General features: G+C 45.2%; 1 protein-coding gene across 1 annotated transcript in view; it reads right to left on the reverse strand.

The window, feature by feature from the left end:
- Window positions 1–5,687: 5,687 nt before the first annotated feature.
- The window catches only part of CDYL2 (chromodomain Y like 2), a 163,665-nt gene continuing 153,713 nt past the window's right edge, over window positions 5,688–15,639 (reverse strand). The window contains exons 6-7 of the mRNA XM_037516205.2: window positions 15,280–15,423; window positions 5,688–12,789 (exon numbers count right to left, since the gene is read on the reverse strand). Of these exons, the coding sequence (XP_037372102.2) occupies window positions 12,631–12,789; window positions 15,280–15,423 (303 nt within the window). The 3' untranslated portion in view covers window positions 5,688–12,630. The remainder of the gene's footprint in view (window positions 12,790–15,279; window positions 15,424–15,639) is intronic.

Here is a 15,639-nt window from a genome sequence, read left to right on the forward strand (position 1 = left end):
TGCTGCAAGGGTGCAAAATGGTGCCACTTTAGAAGGCAGCTTGACAGCTCCTCACACAGCTAATTGTAGTCTTATTATACTATTCAGCAATTGTACTCCTGATTTGAGTGACATGAATTTAAAACTTAGGTCCACTCAAAATCTTGCACAGGAATGTTAGAGCAGCTTATTTTAATAAAGCTAATTTTATTTTAATTGCCAAACTTGGGAGCAACCAAGATGTCCTCCAATAAGTAAAAGGGTAAGGATGGTATATACCGACCATGGAATATTATTCAGCAATAACAAGAAATTACCTATCAAGACACAGAGAAGGCATGGAGGAAACTTACATGCATCTTGCTGGGTGAAATAAGGCAATCTATATAGTTTCTGTGAATCTGGCATAGCTGAGCTGTTGGTTAAAGGTGTTTCAGGCTGAAATCAAGGAATCCAATGAGAGTTGGGTTCTTCCAGGCTCATTCAGAATGCTGGGGGGTATTCACTTCCTTGTGTTAACACCAAGGTCCCTGTTTTCTTGCTGTGAGCCATTGATAACTGATCTCAGTTCCTAAAGTCCTCCTGCCACTGCCTGCCATGTGGCTCTCTCCATCTTGTCCTTCAAGGCCAACAGGGGAAAATCTGCTTCAGCTTTGAATCACTCTGACTTTTCCCACCTTTGGTCTCTAGGCCCATAAAGCTGCACCTGGCTAGGGCAGGCCCACCATACTCAAGAGCAGGTGGTTACACAGGGTGTGAACACCAGGGACTGTGGGGCTTGAAGCCATCTCAGAATTTAATCACAGCCCCAAATCATTTAGCAGCTTTCTTAATCTAAATGGCCTTGGTCTCTGTAGAAACACAAAGAACAACCAAAGATGAGAAAACTATTATTTCTTTTTACGTACCTAGGATCAAGCAGGAACACATTTCTTTTTTTTATTTTATTCTTACATCTTTATTCTCAATGATGCATACCCAAAACTTATATAATGTTATAATTCAGTATTATTTTCAATTAAGAAAGCATAAAGATAAAACACATTTCTTTAGAAAAGAGAAATCACTGCAAGAAAAACCTTGGAAAGACAAAGTTGCCATTTCTGTCTTCCTCCTACAAAAAAGTTTCACTCCAATTTCATTGAGCACCTACTGTTTGCAGGCATTATGGAAAGTAAAGGGGTAAAGGAGGTACATTTTTCTGCCCTCAAATAACATAGTGAACTGAGAAACTGATTCATTCTTTTATCTAGTTATTCATTCAACAAACATCTTGGCTTTTTCTCTGTGCAAGGCACAAAAAATGTCAGAGATTCTGGGCTTCCTGGTGGCGCAGGCGGTTAACCGCAGTGCTGTGAAGCTGTCCACAGCCTCTACAGTGCTGGTTCAACCCCCGCTGGCTGCAGAACAACCCACATGGCAAGGCAGACCTCTCCTGTCTCTCCCACTGCTCCCCACAGCAGTGTGTTTCAGTCAGTCTGCCTGTTCTGGTCCCCACTCTGTCTCTGGTGGATCCTCTCACCCTCCCGCACATCTGGCTTGCACCCCCGTTCTTGTACAAATAAATAAATCTTTAAAAAAAGTGTCAGAGATTCAAAATCATTTTTGCCCTCAAGCAAACTCACATTGTAAAAGCAACATTTTGAGTTGCAGTATCACTTAATATTATTTTCAACTGCTTTAATGACAGTATCAAATCTGACAGTTTGAGTACAGTATGCAGAAATGAGAATGTGGTTAGCTTGGTGCAATTCAAAGAACAGAACCCTTGGAATATAAATCCAAATGATCAGGGTAATTTAACCACTAAGGGAACAATGAACATTGTGTGCCTCTAGTCATGATGCACTGAAAAAGACGCAACATCTCCTCTGCGATTTTCTTGCCAAAAGTGCGTAGACTGAAATGAGTAACGAAAAAAGATGACAAATTGAGGGGTATTCTACAAAATATAACTAGCTTGTTATATTCTTTTCAAATTGTCATGGTCAAGAAAATCTCAGAATGGTGAAGGAATGTTCCAGATTAGACACTAAGAACATCTAAATGTGATGTGTGATCCTAGACCAAAAAACAAAAGGACATTTGCCAAAATCTGAATAACTAAATCATAATATTGTTATTAATATAGATTTTCTGATTTTTATACTTGTGCTGTGTATATGTAAGTTGTTATCCATTGGGGGGTTCAGAACAAGGGCATATGGGATGTAAGGGGTAAATTTTTGCCTGTTCACAGCTTCCTGCTGTATGTCCTTGGGCAAATCATTTCACCTCTCTGAGCCCCAATGGTCTCACCTATTAAAGAGAGGCACTAAAAGAGATTGGGACCCTTAAAATACAAATGCAAATAATAATAATAATAATAATAATAATTATTATTATTATTATTATTATCCCAGAGGGATTGCAACCTTTATAATAAAGGAAGTATCCTGAAATTAGGGCAAATTATTCAATAATCTGTCTGCAAGTTATTTCTTAATCCTTAAGGACACACAAGCTAGAAGAGATTTCTGAAGCCAAGCAGGGCCATGTCATCACAACCTGTCACACAGTGGTGGAGTGAGGATTTGAACCCAGCACAGTGTGATTCCAAATACTGTCTTGAGCCTGCTGCCCCAGGGACAGTGCAATGATGATAACAGAAGGGACAATTAAAGACACACAGAGGGTGAAAGGGGAGAGAAAGAAAGACTCTACAATCAGACAGGAAATGTGGTCACAGCAGTTACAATCTTAAAAACATAACCACATGCTTCTAAAGAAAAAAAAAAAGAAAACTGTCAATCAAGATCTATCCCACCAGGAATTAGCCCACAAGTCTAAATTTTCTCTTTGTCAGTAACAGTTTATTGCCATCCAAATGATTGAGGAAGCAGTCCCCACATCTCCTCTGGAAGTAAAATAGTAAACAAGGGTGGTCACACAGGTGGTATACCAGGGGACCCCAAGTGTGCACAGAACTACAGCTGTCAGTCCCCTATCACCTCGATACAGCTTATTTGCCATCTGTCCTGGCAAAGCCCAGGGCTCTGGAATGGACAATAGCTGGAATTCGCAAGGACCAGCTTCCCTACCCTAGAACTCTGAGTCCTGCAAGCTCTAGGGTGTGGGCATGAGAGTGGGTTTTGCAACACCCAGTGAGTGGATACACCTGAGGACCCCAACCATCCCATAGCCACAAGTCATTTTTAAGGTCCTTAATCCAGGAGGTTAAGTTACAGCCCACAAGTCACCATCTGGCTGGGGGATCTCCCCCGTGGGTAGTGTCTCTGGGCACTTCTTGAATTACACCAGCTTGGATGTCAGACCCTGTTGAAAGAGTCCCAGAAACCCTCTTCTCTCAGCTTTTTCCCTCCCCATGCCCATTCTTCAGACATATTTCTGCTGGGAGCTGGTGGATGCCAGGAAGTCTACACTGATATGGGGCACCTGTCATGTGTCAGTCCTTCTCCTAAGCATCTTCCTGCATGTAACTTACATAAGCCTCGTCATCACCTGTCATAGGAGTCACTATGTCCATTGTACAGACTAGGAAATGAAGATTGTGTCATTCATCCAAACCAGTAAGAGATTTAACATTCTTTCCACGAAGACCTAGAATTTCTAACATACTGGCCCTTGCTCACTCCTATCATTTCCTTCAGCCAAATTTCCCCCCGTTTCTTATAGATTGAGTCCTGGGGGAAGAACTATTGTTGAACCACACACACTGGTGCTTCCACCTGCCTCATGCCCTGGGTAGTCTCCACACCATCTTGGAGACAGGGTCCCCCTCCTACCCTCCATCCTGGACTCTCCACAGTGGCTCCTCTCTAGTCTGTCACTGGCTCCTGAGGTCTGGCTTGTGGCCAGCCACTACAGATCGATGCCCTGAGCAGACAGCTCTGGATGCTGATTACAGCTAGGCTTAGAACTCCCCTGGTCCACTCATCATGTCCACGTTTCCAGAAAGGAGGCTGAAGGATGGAGAACTACAGCGCTCACTAGAAACCTAAACCCAAGAGCTTCTGGTGGGGGCTGCTTTATGGATCCCCAAGAAGTCTCAGGCTTCCCACCCACTCATGCAATCCTCATGATCCCTTGGTAAGCTGGTGCAGACCAGGTCTTGCAGGTGTCACAGACAGAGAGGTTGTGCCAGGTGTCACAGCCAGGGAACCTCCCTGGATCCATGCCTGGTTAGCAGCAGAGACAGGATCTCATCTGGGAGACCACACACCTTTCCATCAGGCTGACTCTTGGGCCCGGATGTGGTGCCAATGCCAGCATGTGCTGAGTTCCCTGCCTTACATGCACAGCTCTGCACCGCGATGGCCTGCAGAGGTAGTAACAGCCACTTTCGATTCAGCAACTCCAAGCCAACAGCTGTCCTAAAGGGTGTGTGTGTGTAAGTGTGTATGTGTGTGTGTGTGTGTGTATCCAGCTATTCAGATATTCATGTATCTATCTAATGTCATTTAAAATTAGATCTAGTACACATCCCGTCTAATTTCACCAGTAAAGAATGACTATGTGCCAACAACTATTCTAAACATTTTATATGTAGGTAAAATCTCATCTCTCTATGCACATAATGTCCTTTATATACATCTTTCATGCATGTGTATAAATCTTATCTATGTAAAGCCTCATATGTATACTTACATATAAATATTATTTAATCATTCCATAGTGATTATATGCCAACAACTATCCTAAAAATGGTCATTTTATTACAAATTTAATTTATATAAAATATATAAAACCTTGCACATATATGAAAAATCCAAAAATCATGATACAGTGATGCTAACATCTATTCTAACTGCTAGGTAGATACGATTTCACATGTACGTATAAATCTCATTATGCAAATCTTAATCATCAAAAGGCTATATTCCAACAACTGTCTTATTGTATATAATCTAGCTTTATACATGTCATATACATGAAATCTCATGTATACATACATTACATATATAAATGCAAAGTCCTCATTATAAATAATATAAATGTGTAAATCCCACTTTATTATTTAAAAATCCCTAGGAAGCAGGCACAGTTGTTATCCCTGATGCCTGAGAAAGGTCAAAGACCCTGGGCACATGATACCAGGTTTCCTCTGGGCTCCTAGCACCCCCCCACTCAGACCTGTTCCCCCAAAGTCCAGAGAGCTGTCCCTGCCTCAGGTACATTTCTATCTTTCCAGCTGCTCCAGCCCCAAATCCCAGCCTCGGCCTTGCAGCCTCTCTCCAACTCCACGACCAATCCAAGAAGCAAATCCTGGTCTGTCTTCAAAATACACTCTGAATCGCACTTCTAACCCCCTCAACTGCCCCATCCCAGATCCACACTTTCGTCAGGGCAGGTGGACAATGGCGAGAGTCTCTTATTGGTCTCCTTGTGCTGTGCTCAGCCAGCTGGTGCCTATATTGTCACAGAGTGAGTCTGTTACAAGTCCTGATCTTGAAGAAAGGGCAAAGAGGCATGCAAAGCAAAGCTGACGACAATGACGACACGAGCAACAGAAAGAAAAAGGAAAAGGCCAGCAGAGGGAAGATCCTGGACTCCCTCATGGCTGGCCCCACCACTGAAAGGGGCCAGATGGAAAACAAGCAATGCATGCTGTGCGTCTTCTAGATCCCAGGGTGTCGGCGATTATGTAAGAACGGGTTCTCCTAGGATGCACTGTGGACAGTTCAAGACTCACGGCACAATGACCCACCATTCTCACATTCCTAGACCCCCAATTCTTTGACATCAGTCTGAGAAACCTGTGCCTCTGAGTGGTGGGGGAAGAGGAGGAAGGGGGAGGGAGAGTGCCCAGCTAAGAGCAGGGTGGATGCTCTGACAGGTAGAAGATCACATCATGCAAACCCCTTCCCCAGAATTCTTGTGGCCGTGAACCCCTGAAAGTCTTCTCTCTCTTTCCTGCAGGCCCCGCCCCACAACTTCTCTTGGGGCCAGGCTCTAGGGGCCAGGGCCTTCATTAACGTGCATTTCATCTTGTGTTGAATGAAGCAACGAGGTCACACATGTGGAGGACTTTGCATAATCCCATAGTGACGAATAGCATCGATTGCCACGGCAGCAGCCAGGACTGAACAAGACTAAGTTCCGCAGAGGTTTCTCACTATTGAGTATGGAGTCCTGTGCAAGGAACATTCCATGTATACTGGGGAAGGAAGTACATAAGCCCCCTGAAAATGAACCCATGATGCCCTTCCCATTCTAGGGTCCTCTGGACTTAAACTACCAGAGTCCCCCACCACGACTCTCTGATAACTTAAGCTTCAAGCCTCACATCCGTGAGTGGTGGTACCTATGTTTCCCAGGAACCCGTCCACTATCCAGAAGCAGCAGAAGCATCAAATCCCTAGAGGCCCCAGAAACTTCTCTGTTCAGAAACCACAGAACCTATTTGTGAGATTTACATACAGGCTGTGAAAGGGGGAACACAAGCGAATGCAGACAAAGTTTCAACCTTTTTATTCAAAGCAGCCTCTCACAATGTATAAATACTGCATATTAGCACACATGAAAAATACAACTTCTAAGGCACCCAGAAATGTGTTCACACACGTTACAGGACCATTCACAAAGAGAGTGTACGATTTGCTCTAGACAGTCAGCATTTGATAAGTCAGAAGATTATAATCCCTCAGTACTGCACCCAGTCTCAGAAATATTTACAGCGTGGTGAGAAAGGGTCAGCTGTACCTGCTTTATAATTCTATGAAGTACTCATACTTACAAAGACTCAGAACTAGTTAAAGACTCTCCCATGATAACCTGCCAAAAGAAAACAAGTAGCCTAATTTGCAAAGGTCTCCTTGGATTTTGGTGTGTGTGCTACGTCCACGATCAAATCCCAACACTCCTAGGTGGGCTGGGTAAGTTTTTGGTAGCCTGCTTCATTATCAGAAGTTTGGTAATAAGCCTTACCAGTAGAATACCACTTGTTTAGCATCAATGACCTCGCAAGCAGTCCATGGATGAATGATGTCATCATGAATGGGAATGGAGCATCACCTGGTGTGGGGATGGAAGGAAATTCTTCTCATGCCAAACAGTGATTGGAATGGGTCGATGTAGAACAAAAAGCACATGGAAATTTGGCAACTGCAGGATCTCGCTGCTCAGTGTAGATACATCTGAAGAACTTGCACTGAGGGTTCCTCTTCAGATGGAGCGGTCTACACTGCTCAGAAAACCTGGAAGAATGCCAGATCTCCACTTTTTATGATATGGTTACAGGCTGAGACTACACAGCAGAAACACCCACCTCGCCTGAGAAAGCAAGTTTCAGAGAAACTCATCTTTCGGAGCCTTCAAGGGGACAACAAATCCATCTGTATGGCCAGCCAGGGAGGAGGGCGAGGCTGTGGAATCGAGCAACTTCTCGGTGCCAGGGAGCATGCATACACACCTCTCTCCAGATGTGCCACCATCTATGAAACTCGTGCTTTGTTGAAAATGGAATTCTTTGGTCCTTGGTTTTATGAAAGGCAATATATTTTCACAATCCTATCAACACGGACATCAGTGAATGACTTCAAGCTGAGACAGATGGCACAGGGACAAATCAAACACTAAATGGAAAACTCTACATCCTCTGAACATCCTAGAGTCCCCTTTGTGAGGTCCACCTTCATGACCACCCAGCCAACGAGGGATTGGTCAGCCTACAGGGATGCCAGAGCTGAAGCTGAAACCAGACTTTCCATTTTCTGTAAACAAATTTGAGGCAAATCTCCAGGCTAATGGTAGGTACGTTGACTTTATGAACACCTCTTGCTAGAGATGAGCCAAGCAACTTATTTGACGTTAGCCATCCTACTGCCCTGTTCTCAAGGTCATCTTTCAAGCCTTGGGAAGGAGAGTCAGTTGGTAACTATGGAAGTGTGCCAAGTTTGAAAGGAATCGTAACTGTCAAAAAATAAGTAGCTCCAAATTCTAGTTGATTTGATTGGGCAGACTTGGTGGACATCCTGTCCACAAGCTGATGTGTCTCTGTTCAGTGTCTCATGTGGCCCTGCCTGCTAAGCTCAGGTTGAGCAGGGCATAACACCCAAAGTTCATGGATCAGACACTCCAGACAAAGGGGAATGCTGATGCTGCCACTGAAATCGCCTTCGGATTGTCTGTACAGTAAGACTCATGTGTAAACTTTGTGAACCTCTCTCAAGGAGTGCTGACCTCAGCCAGACTGTGTTCCAGGTTATCCACCAGGAACTCAGGAAGGTCAACTGCCAAGGTCAGAGTAGGAAGTGCCATGTGTTCAGAATAAAAGATGAACCAGCATCCTTCCCCATGACCATGCTAAACTATGTCTATGCCACAAGGGTGGCTAGGAAAACCTGTCCTTGACCCACTCGTATGGCCAAGGACATTCACCAAGGTGCCTGTCTGGCCCCTGCTGCCATCAGCTCAACCAAACCCTTTCAGCCCATTGACGTGGCTCCTGTTGTTTGGAAGAAACAACCCGTATTACCCTTATTTTTTTGTTTGTATTTTTTTTTGCAACAAGCTTAAGGCTCTGCTCACAAACTCCATCAACTGCCACACAGTGAGAATGTATGGGGAGATCTTAACTACATATGTAGTTGTGAGGGCTGGGAAATTTACTGATCCTAATGGTAAGGCTTATTCACAAATTCAATACATTTTCAAATTATACGTCAACCTCAATTACTTTGAGAAAAAATAAATTAACCTGCTCTTTCACAATATAAGAGCATTAGATTCGAACAGGGAGGTGGGTAGGGGGACAACATTGGCACCAAACCAGTATGCTATTTTCTGAAAGAACAAGTGATATTGATGGAAAAGATTGCCTAAAACGCATATCCTAACTTATCACAGAAATATAAAAGTTTATATTCTGAAAATATATACTGTATTAAAGTCTGTAAGCATTTCAACCAAAATTTGCAGAAATAACTAAGCAACACTTATCTACAACAAAAATATACATGCAAGACAACCCCCAAATGGTTTCCCTTAAATATCTACAAAGGCAAAGTGTAGATTTTTAAAGATTATACAAAACCATTTACAGAGAAGAAAATAAAATACTTAAGAAATCTCATTTAGAGTCTTAAATACTGTGTATATTAGTGAGTGTGTCTAAACTAATATATACAACAGATCTAAGTATCTGAATACAGAAACACAGAAGAGAAGCAATTCTGCATTTTAAATGTTCACTTAGGAAGATTTGAATATGATTCTATTTGTTTCTCTTTGTTACAAAAATTTCCACAGAAACTAGATTGGAAAATTTCATGAATGTGACTAAATTCCAAATTAAAAAAAAGTTTGCAAAATTTTTTAAACCAACAGTTAATAATGGGAAATGCAATTCAGTCTTCAGTCAAGGCTGTTTTTAAATGTGGATATTCAAAGATACAGCTGCATTGATCAAAGTCTATTGTGATGGTTATTTTTCCCGTTCTTACCCTCAACTTCATGTGGGAAAAACCTATTTTCATGCTTCAGAGAGAATCTCTCCTAGTTTCCTCTATACCAAACAAGAATGATATTTCAAATCAATTCTCTACTATCTTCTCACAGTTATCCAATTTCATTCTTAGAGGCTAATATTTGATAGTTTTTACCCACAAACATTATTCCAAAGCCAGAGGGGATGTGTGAGTAACTCAGCATCAGTTTGTGGCTTCCAAATGCAGAGGGGGGGTGGTCTGGCCATCTTAGTGATGCTCGGCGAACAGTCCTCGAGTGGTTCCAGGACAAGATGCCAGGGGCCAGAGCAGAGAGGAAAAGAGACTTCCACGCATGGCTCACAGTCGACACAGAGTGGACTGCCTGGAAGTTTCCATGGCAAAAGAGGATACACAGCTGTCCTTTTGACCCCAAAGGCCATTCTGGGATGGGGTTGGCAAGACCAGGAACAATCCCCCACAGTCTTGCCCCAGCGCTGGACGTGACAGACAGGGGTGGGAAGGGGGCAATGCAGGGTGCAGGGCGGGGTGCGGGAAGAGAGGGAGTTACCTGGATCTCATCTACATGTTATCAAAACAACCATCCAGAAAGCAAAGAATTCAGTAGTTTGGTCTACCCTGTTAGCAAACACATTTCACCAACTTTTGAGCAATTTGTGGAACATACTTCTTGAGGTGACTGTACGCAGACAACACAACACAGAAACAAACAAACAAAAATGTGTCCTTTAAACCACCTTCTGTCATACTCAGGACCTGTATCCCCAAGCACCTCACCTCATGGAGGGTTTCACCTTCCTGACTTCGCCGTCACGCAGTCGTTTACAAGATTGGATCGGATGTTACTTCCAAGGTTAAATAAAACCTTTCAGGCTCCTTCAGCCGGGAACAGATATAGACACCGACCAAAAGGGATTCTGAAGTATCTCTTCCATCTCCAGCAAGAAAAAACTGACCCTCCTTCCGTCAATTTAGCTGCTTCAGAAGGAAGACAAAGCAGGGGGCTCTTTCTGTGGAGGGATTAGCAATGGCAAAGAGATCACCTGCCGGGACATACAAGACGAGGCTTCTCCAGGGGCCCTGGGAGCACACATGCTTTCTCAAAGGAAGAGACAAAACCCCGCCGGGGATGTGACCACAGGCTTTTGGATGTTCCCCTGCAAGTAATGCCTGGTGGTCCACAGGACCCCACATGGATGAGGGAGGGGCACACAGGACATCCATTCCATCTTCCTCTGGCTGGGTTCAGGACATGTGCTGTCCCCTGCTGGCTCCCCATGGCCAAAACGGCACAGGATAAAGGAGAAGGAAGGAGAAGGGGAGAGGTTTCCTCTCCTCCTTGACCTTTGTAAAGTCATGGGGAAACTCAAAAAAGAAAGAGGCTTTCCTGAGAGGGAACTAGGCTGTCTTGGGATCAATAGTCCAGAGAAACTTCAGATCTTCTGTGTAAAGGACATGTAGCTCTAAAGTAGGCACACAACCTGTTCAAAGCTCACACCATGAATCTTCTCACCTGCCTGGCCTAGAGAAGACAGACCAGAGGAGAGACAACTGTGGCAATGACCTTCTCCTTCTCAGCCCCCCTCATCTCCCCAGCTGTGTCTAACTCTTAACTGCTCTACTCAACTCTCTCCAAGGAAGGGTCAAGGGAGGCAGGTGGCAACATGGAGGAATAGAAGAGGGGCCTCTGAGAATGCACATGAGAACCTTACTTTCTTGGGTATATGACTACAACCCCGAGCATGCTCATTTCTCTGCTCTAATCTCTCATTTTTCTCCTCACCAAGCAAAATCAAACCCAACCCCTCCCTGAGCCAAGGACTATGATCTGATGTTGTCTATTCAGCCCTGGGGTCCCCGGGTAGCCCAGTGGCCTTAAAGCAGGAGACATGAACCCCGGTTACTGCTCCCTTATGTGAAACTACCAGGAGAATAGATCACCTGGGCTTCTGGAGGTAAAAAAATTCAGACCTACTGACAGCTCAGGGCAGCCCTATCCAGACCTCACTGCACATGGAAGAGAATGGACTCTGAAATCCAAGGTCAGCAGTTGTCCCAAAGAAAAATGTGGCACCCTAGGGCCCATGTAGTCAATTCGCAGGCAAGGCGTATTCCCCACCTCCTCCCGACACCACACAGCGAGGGCCCGGGTTTGTGCCAGCACCACTCAGCCTGGAGGGCACTTTGTCTCCTGAAAGGCAGCAGAGTGAAGAGAAAACTCTCCCAAGATTTCCCTTAAGCACGAGCCCAAAGAACTGATGTTGTGCCAGCTGAAAACTGTTTTCCATGCAGAGGACCTGGTACAGAGCCGTTCCTTTTATCTACTGAAATCCTCCCATTTCCGTCTCTCTGCATCTTATTTCTACCTGTTCATTGCTAGAATGCACCAAACGACAGGAACCTGGTTTGGGATTTGGTCCGGGGCAGTATGAAAATAACATCTGTGTCAGTGACAGATTATCGTAATATATAAACAAAAATAAATAAATTAAATAAGTCTGATTAAAGAAAAAACATTGTCCTAGTAGTTCATGTTTTTGCAAAACTAGCTTTACATATAACGCACATAAATTATCAGAATTTCCACTTACATTGTTTTAAAAATATATATTTAACAAAACATTCCTAAAGGTACAATATCTGGGTTTGTAAATCACTCAATTAGGTTTTGAGACCAAACCCTAAGAGTCACACAGGTCTGCATCAGAGAGGAGACTGAGGCTGCTCTGCATGATCATTTTGTTCATTGGTCTGGAAATTCCCTAAGATGCATCCTCCCCTATCACCAGATCTGCATGTAACCGGAGAGAGCCAAGTCAGAGGCACTGTGTAGACACAGCCTGAGTCAGGAAGGCGGGGAACGGCTTGTCCCCGCCCGGGACCAGGATGGTGCATTTCAGCAAGTAGGGACAGGACAACAGTCCCTGGCAGAGGCCTGGGAAGAAAGACATAGCCCTCGGTAGCTCTGGAGCCAGTTGGGGTGGGGGCACAGGGGAGGCCAAGTATGCTGCGTTTCCCATCTGCGACACAAAACCAAACCAATGAGGAACAAGCAAAGGACACGAGAAAATGGACACAACCCTAGGTTTTAAGAGACGCCTTGACAAACTCCTTGGCCGGGCACACACTCTGCTCCAATTTCCAAAGCACGGGGCAAAGCTGGAGTCAGATGCCCTTGAGAGCTGCGGCAAGTGGGCCAGAGCCCTCAGACTTCATAAATTTTGTCCTGCAGGTAGCTGAACAGGGAGTCCAGGCCTTTGGAGGAGCTCCACAGCTGCTTCAGCATCAGGCATTCCTTCTCATTCACATCTTCCAGCACCGACTTCAGGAAGCTCCGTACCAGGCATTTCGACTCCTCCAACACCTGGAGGGAAAAGCAGACCCTTGTGAGCAGATGCCAGGGATGCCACTCGCTTGGGAAGAGCTCACCTGGCCTCCGAGACACCAAAAGAAAGAGGAGGCCGCCTCCTGCAGTCAAGGCCAGCACCATGGGGTGCAGGAACAGACTCCAGGTGTGCCAACAGGTTGCCACCTCTGTCCTGAGATGGCTGGGTGGGGCCCGTGACCCCCACCACAAAGCCTTGTTTTTTACCCCCAGGGTGACAGTATTGATTACTCTGGGTGTCCTAAAAAAGTTTGGGAAATCCTGCTTTTTAGTATCAACCTGTGTTTCAGTTTCATTATCTGTGGCCCAGGAATAATGACACCTAACTCAAGGGTGGCTGAGGTGGAAAGATGATGAGATAAACTAATGGTTGTCAAAGGATCCATAGAACTCCTCCCCACCCATCCAGCCCCCCGTTCATGAAGAGCAGTAGAAATAATAGTAGCACTTACTGAACCAATGATCAATGACAATTGCAATAATCACAGGAATGAGTTGTAAGGGTAAGGGCATAGTCATGCTATCATATCACAGAAGTAGGACTAGTAGCAATAGTAATGTAGTAGTAATAATGGTAATAGCAACAATAACCATAGCAATAAGTAATAATAATCGTGCTAATCACAGTAATAACACCGACAATGCCACATTAACTCTACAGCCTCTGTGTTCGTTTCCTGCATTCTTCCATTTGCCCATCATGAAAATTCTGCAGAGAGGCGCTGTTTTTAATCTCTATAGATGATGGACCACAAGCTCAATGAAGTCGTGTTGCAGTGCCTGGTGGATGTGGCCTGCAAACCTTCTGCTGATTCTGACAGGTGTGTGGCTGCCTCCCTTGGCAGAGGCCCTGCAGGAAAGTGAGGCCTCTGGACATCTTTCCACTAGCCTTCGTTGGCCTCTGCTGTCTCCAAGCACTTGGAATCAGAAAAGGCTAGATAAAAGCTTGTCGGCCTAAGCAGGCCAGAGGGGACTATGACCTATTCCTCAGCTTGGGCAAGGTGGTGAGCACTGGCTGGCAGAGTGTCAACTTCCTCTCGGAATGTCCTAAGAACACCATCTGCCAGAAGCTGGGAGGGGGCCGCGGGGGAGGGAGATGACTTTCTCCAGCAAATCACCCCAAAGACCCTGGATTCATATCTCTATAGCAGAGATTTCCCTGCAATACTCTTCAGCAGCTACTGTCACCTGAGATTCTCTATCACCAAGTAACCAAAGTAGAGCCTAAAGGCCTGCCTCCTACACTCACTTCAGTCCCTCAAATGCAACAATGAGCCTAAACCCCCCCACTGGGTTTCAGCCCTGTGCCCTCACTCACGCTGTTTCCTCTGCTTAATATTCTCACCAGCCTCTCTTGAGCTAAGCCAATGGTCACCAAATATTCCCAATGGCCAAGGTTTCCTTAGTCAGGTAATTTTCAGAGCCAAAACCAAGAGATCTGGTGATCAGGATGTGGTCAGAATGATCAGGATGTGGATGAGCAAAGTACTTGGCCGCTGATGAGTGTTCATCAACAATGCTGAGACCACACCCCATGGCACCCCATGACCATCATCACCACCACCCCACCATCAACATTATCAATGTCATCTCCATCATCCCCAGCATCATCATCCCCAGCATCATCATCATCTTCACCCCCATCATTATCCCCCTCCACCATCATCCCCAAATCATCATCATCACCACCATCATCATCACAATTGTTATGCTTCCAGGGAGCACAACTTACACACAGCAGCTAATGAGGCAAATCGGCATGACAGCTGGGTGGGGGGTGCAGGGTAAGGGGAGAAATAATGGTGTATCTTGGGTCCTAAATCCAGCCCAGCACCTTGCTAATAACTCTGAAGCACAGCAAGTCCCGGGTCTGAATCTCTTAAAGTGCCTTTCTCATCTCATCAACAGCCCTGGGGCTCTTGGGCCTTTTCTCCACCTTTCAACAGGATATTTCCATACTGTGCTCAGAGTGATTTTATCAGACAAAATCGACATTTAATTAAAAACTGGCGCCTCTGAGGAGGTGTTTTTTATTTATCTATTTTCCAATGTGTCTCCAGAGTCAACCAGTAATGTTTAAATGCTCTGAGCACTTGGTGGGCAGGATAAGGTGAAACACAAGATGGTGGGGTTGGGGTGCTACTTCTCTTGAACTAGGCTGGTGTAGCACCAGCCTTGGCTTCCAGTTTCTTTGAAATGTCTGGGTGTTTTGTGTGTGTGTTGTGTGTCTGTGCACGTTTAGGACTTTCTTTTAAGGCAACACCCTCTATCTAAATCTCTCCTATGAGACGATGGGGAATTTCTAATCATGCAGACTGTCTCCTCTGAACTGCAGCTCTCAATACCCAGATGAGGCACTTGTTAAAATCCAGGACCTGTGGCAAGTCAATGAGCCCCTGTAGGCCCTGTGGCCCTTGTCTGTGAAGTGGGTCTACTGTGAGGACAAGCACGCTATGGCTAGGAACTCACCACGGCACTGCATGACGCCATCTCCTTGACCCGCAGCATGACCTCCTGGCTGAACGTGGTTGGCCAAAAGACCTGGGACACGAGGCCTCGGCTGCATGCCTCCTGTGCTGTAAGCTTCCGCCCGCAGAACAGCATCTCATTGGCCTGAAAAAGCAAAGGCAGGCTGAGAGCGGGTGCCTTCTGTATCTGCTGGGAAGGCCTGGGCAGGTGCCTGCAACTGTCCCAGCTCTCAGAGGCAGAATTCTTAACCAGAGGCAATTGTTTATGTCCACATGTATCTTTCTGAGACAAGGGTCCAAAGTTCTCATCACAGGCTCCAAAGGAGTAGAGTCCCTATTGTAAGGAGTGACCCTACTGGGA

This window comes from Talpa occidentalis, unplaced genomic scaffold (genome assembly GCF_014898055.3).
Source record: "Talpa occidentalis isolate TD23 unplaced genomic scaffold, MPIMG_talOcc4v2.1 talOcc4.17, whole genome shotgun sequence".
NCBI lineage: Eukaryota > Metazoa > Chordata > Mammalia > Eulipotyphla > Talpidae > Talpa > Talpa occidentalis.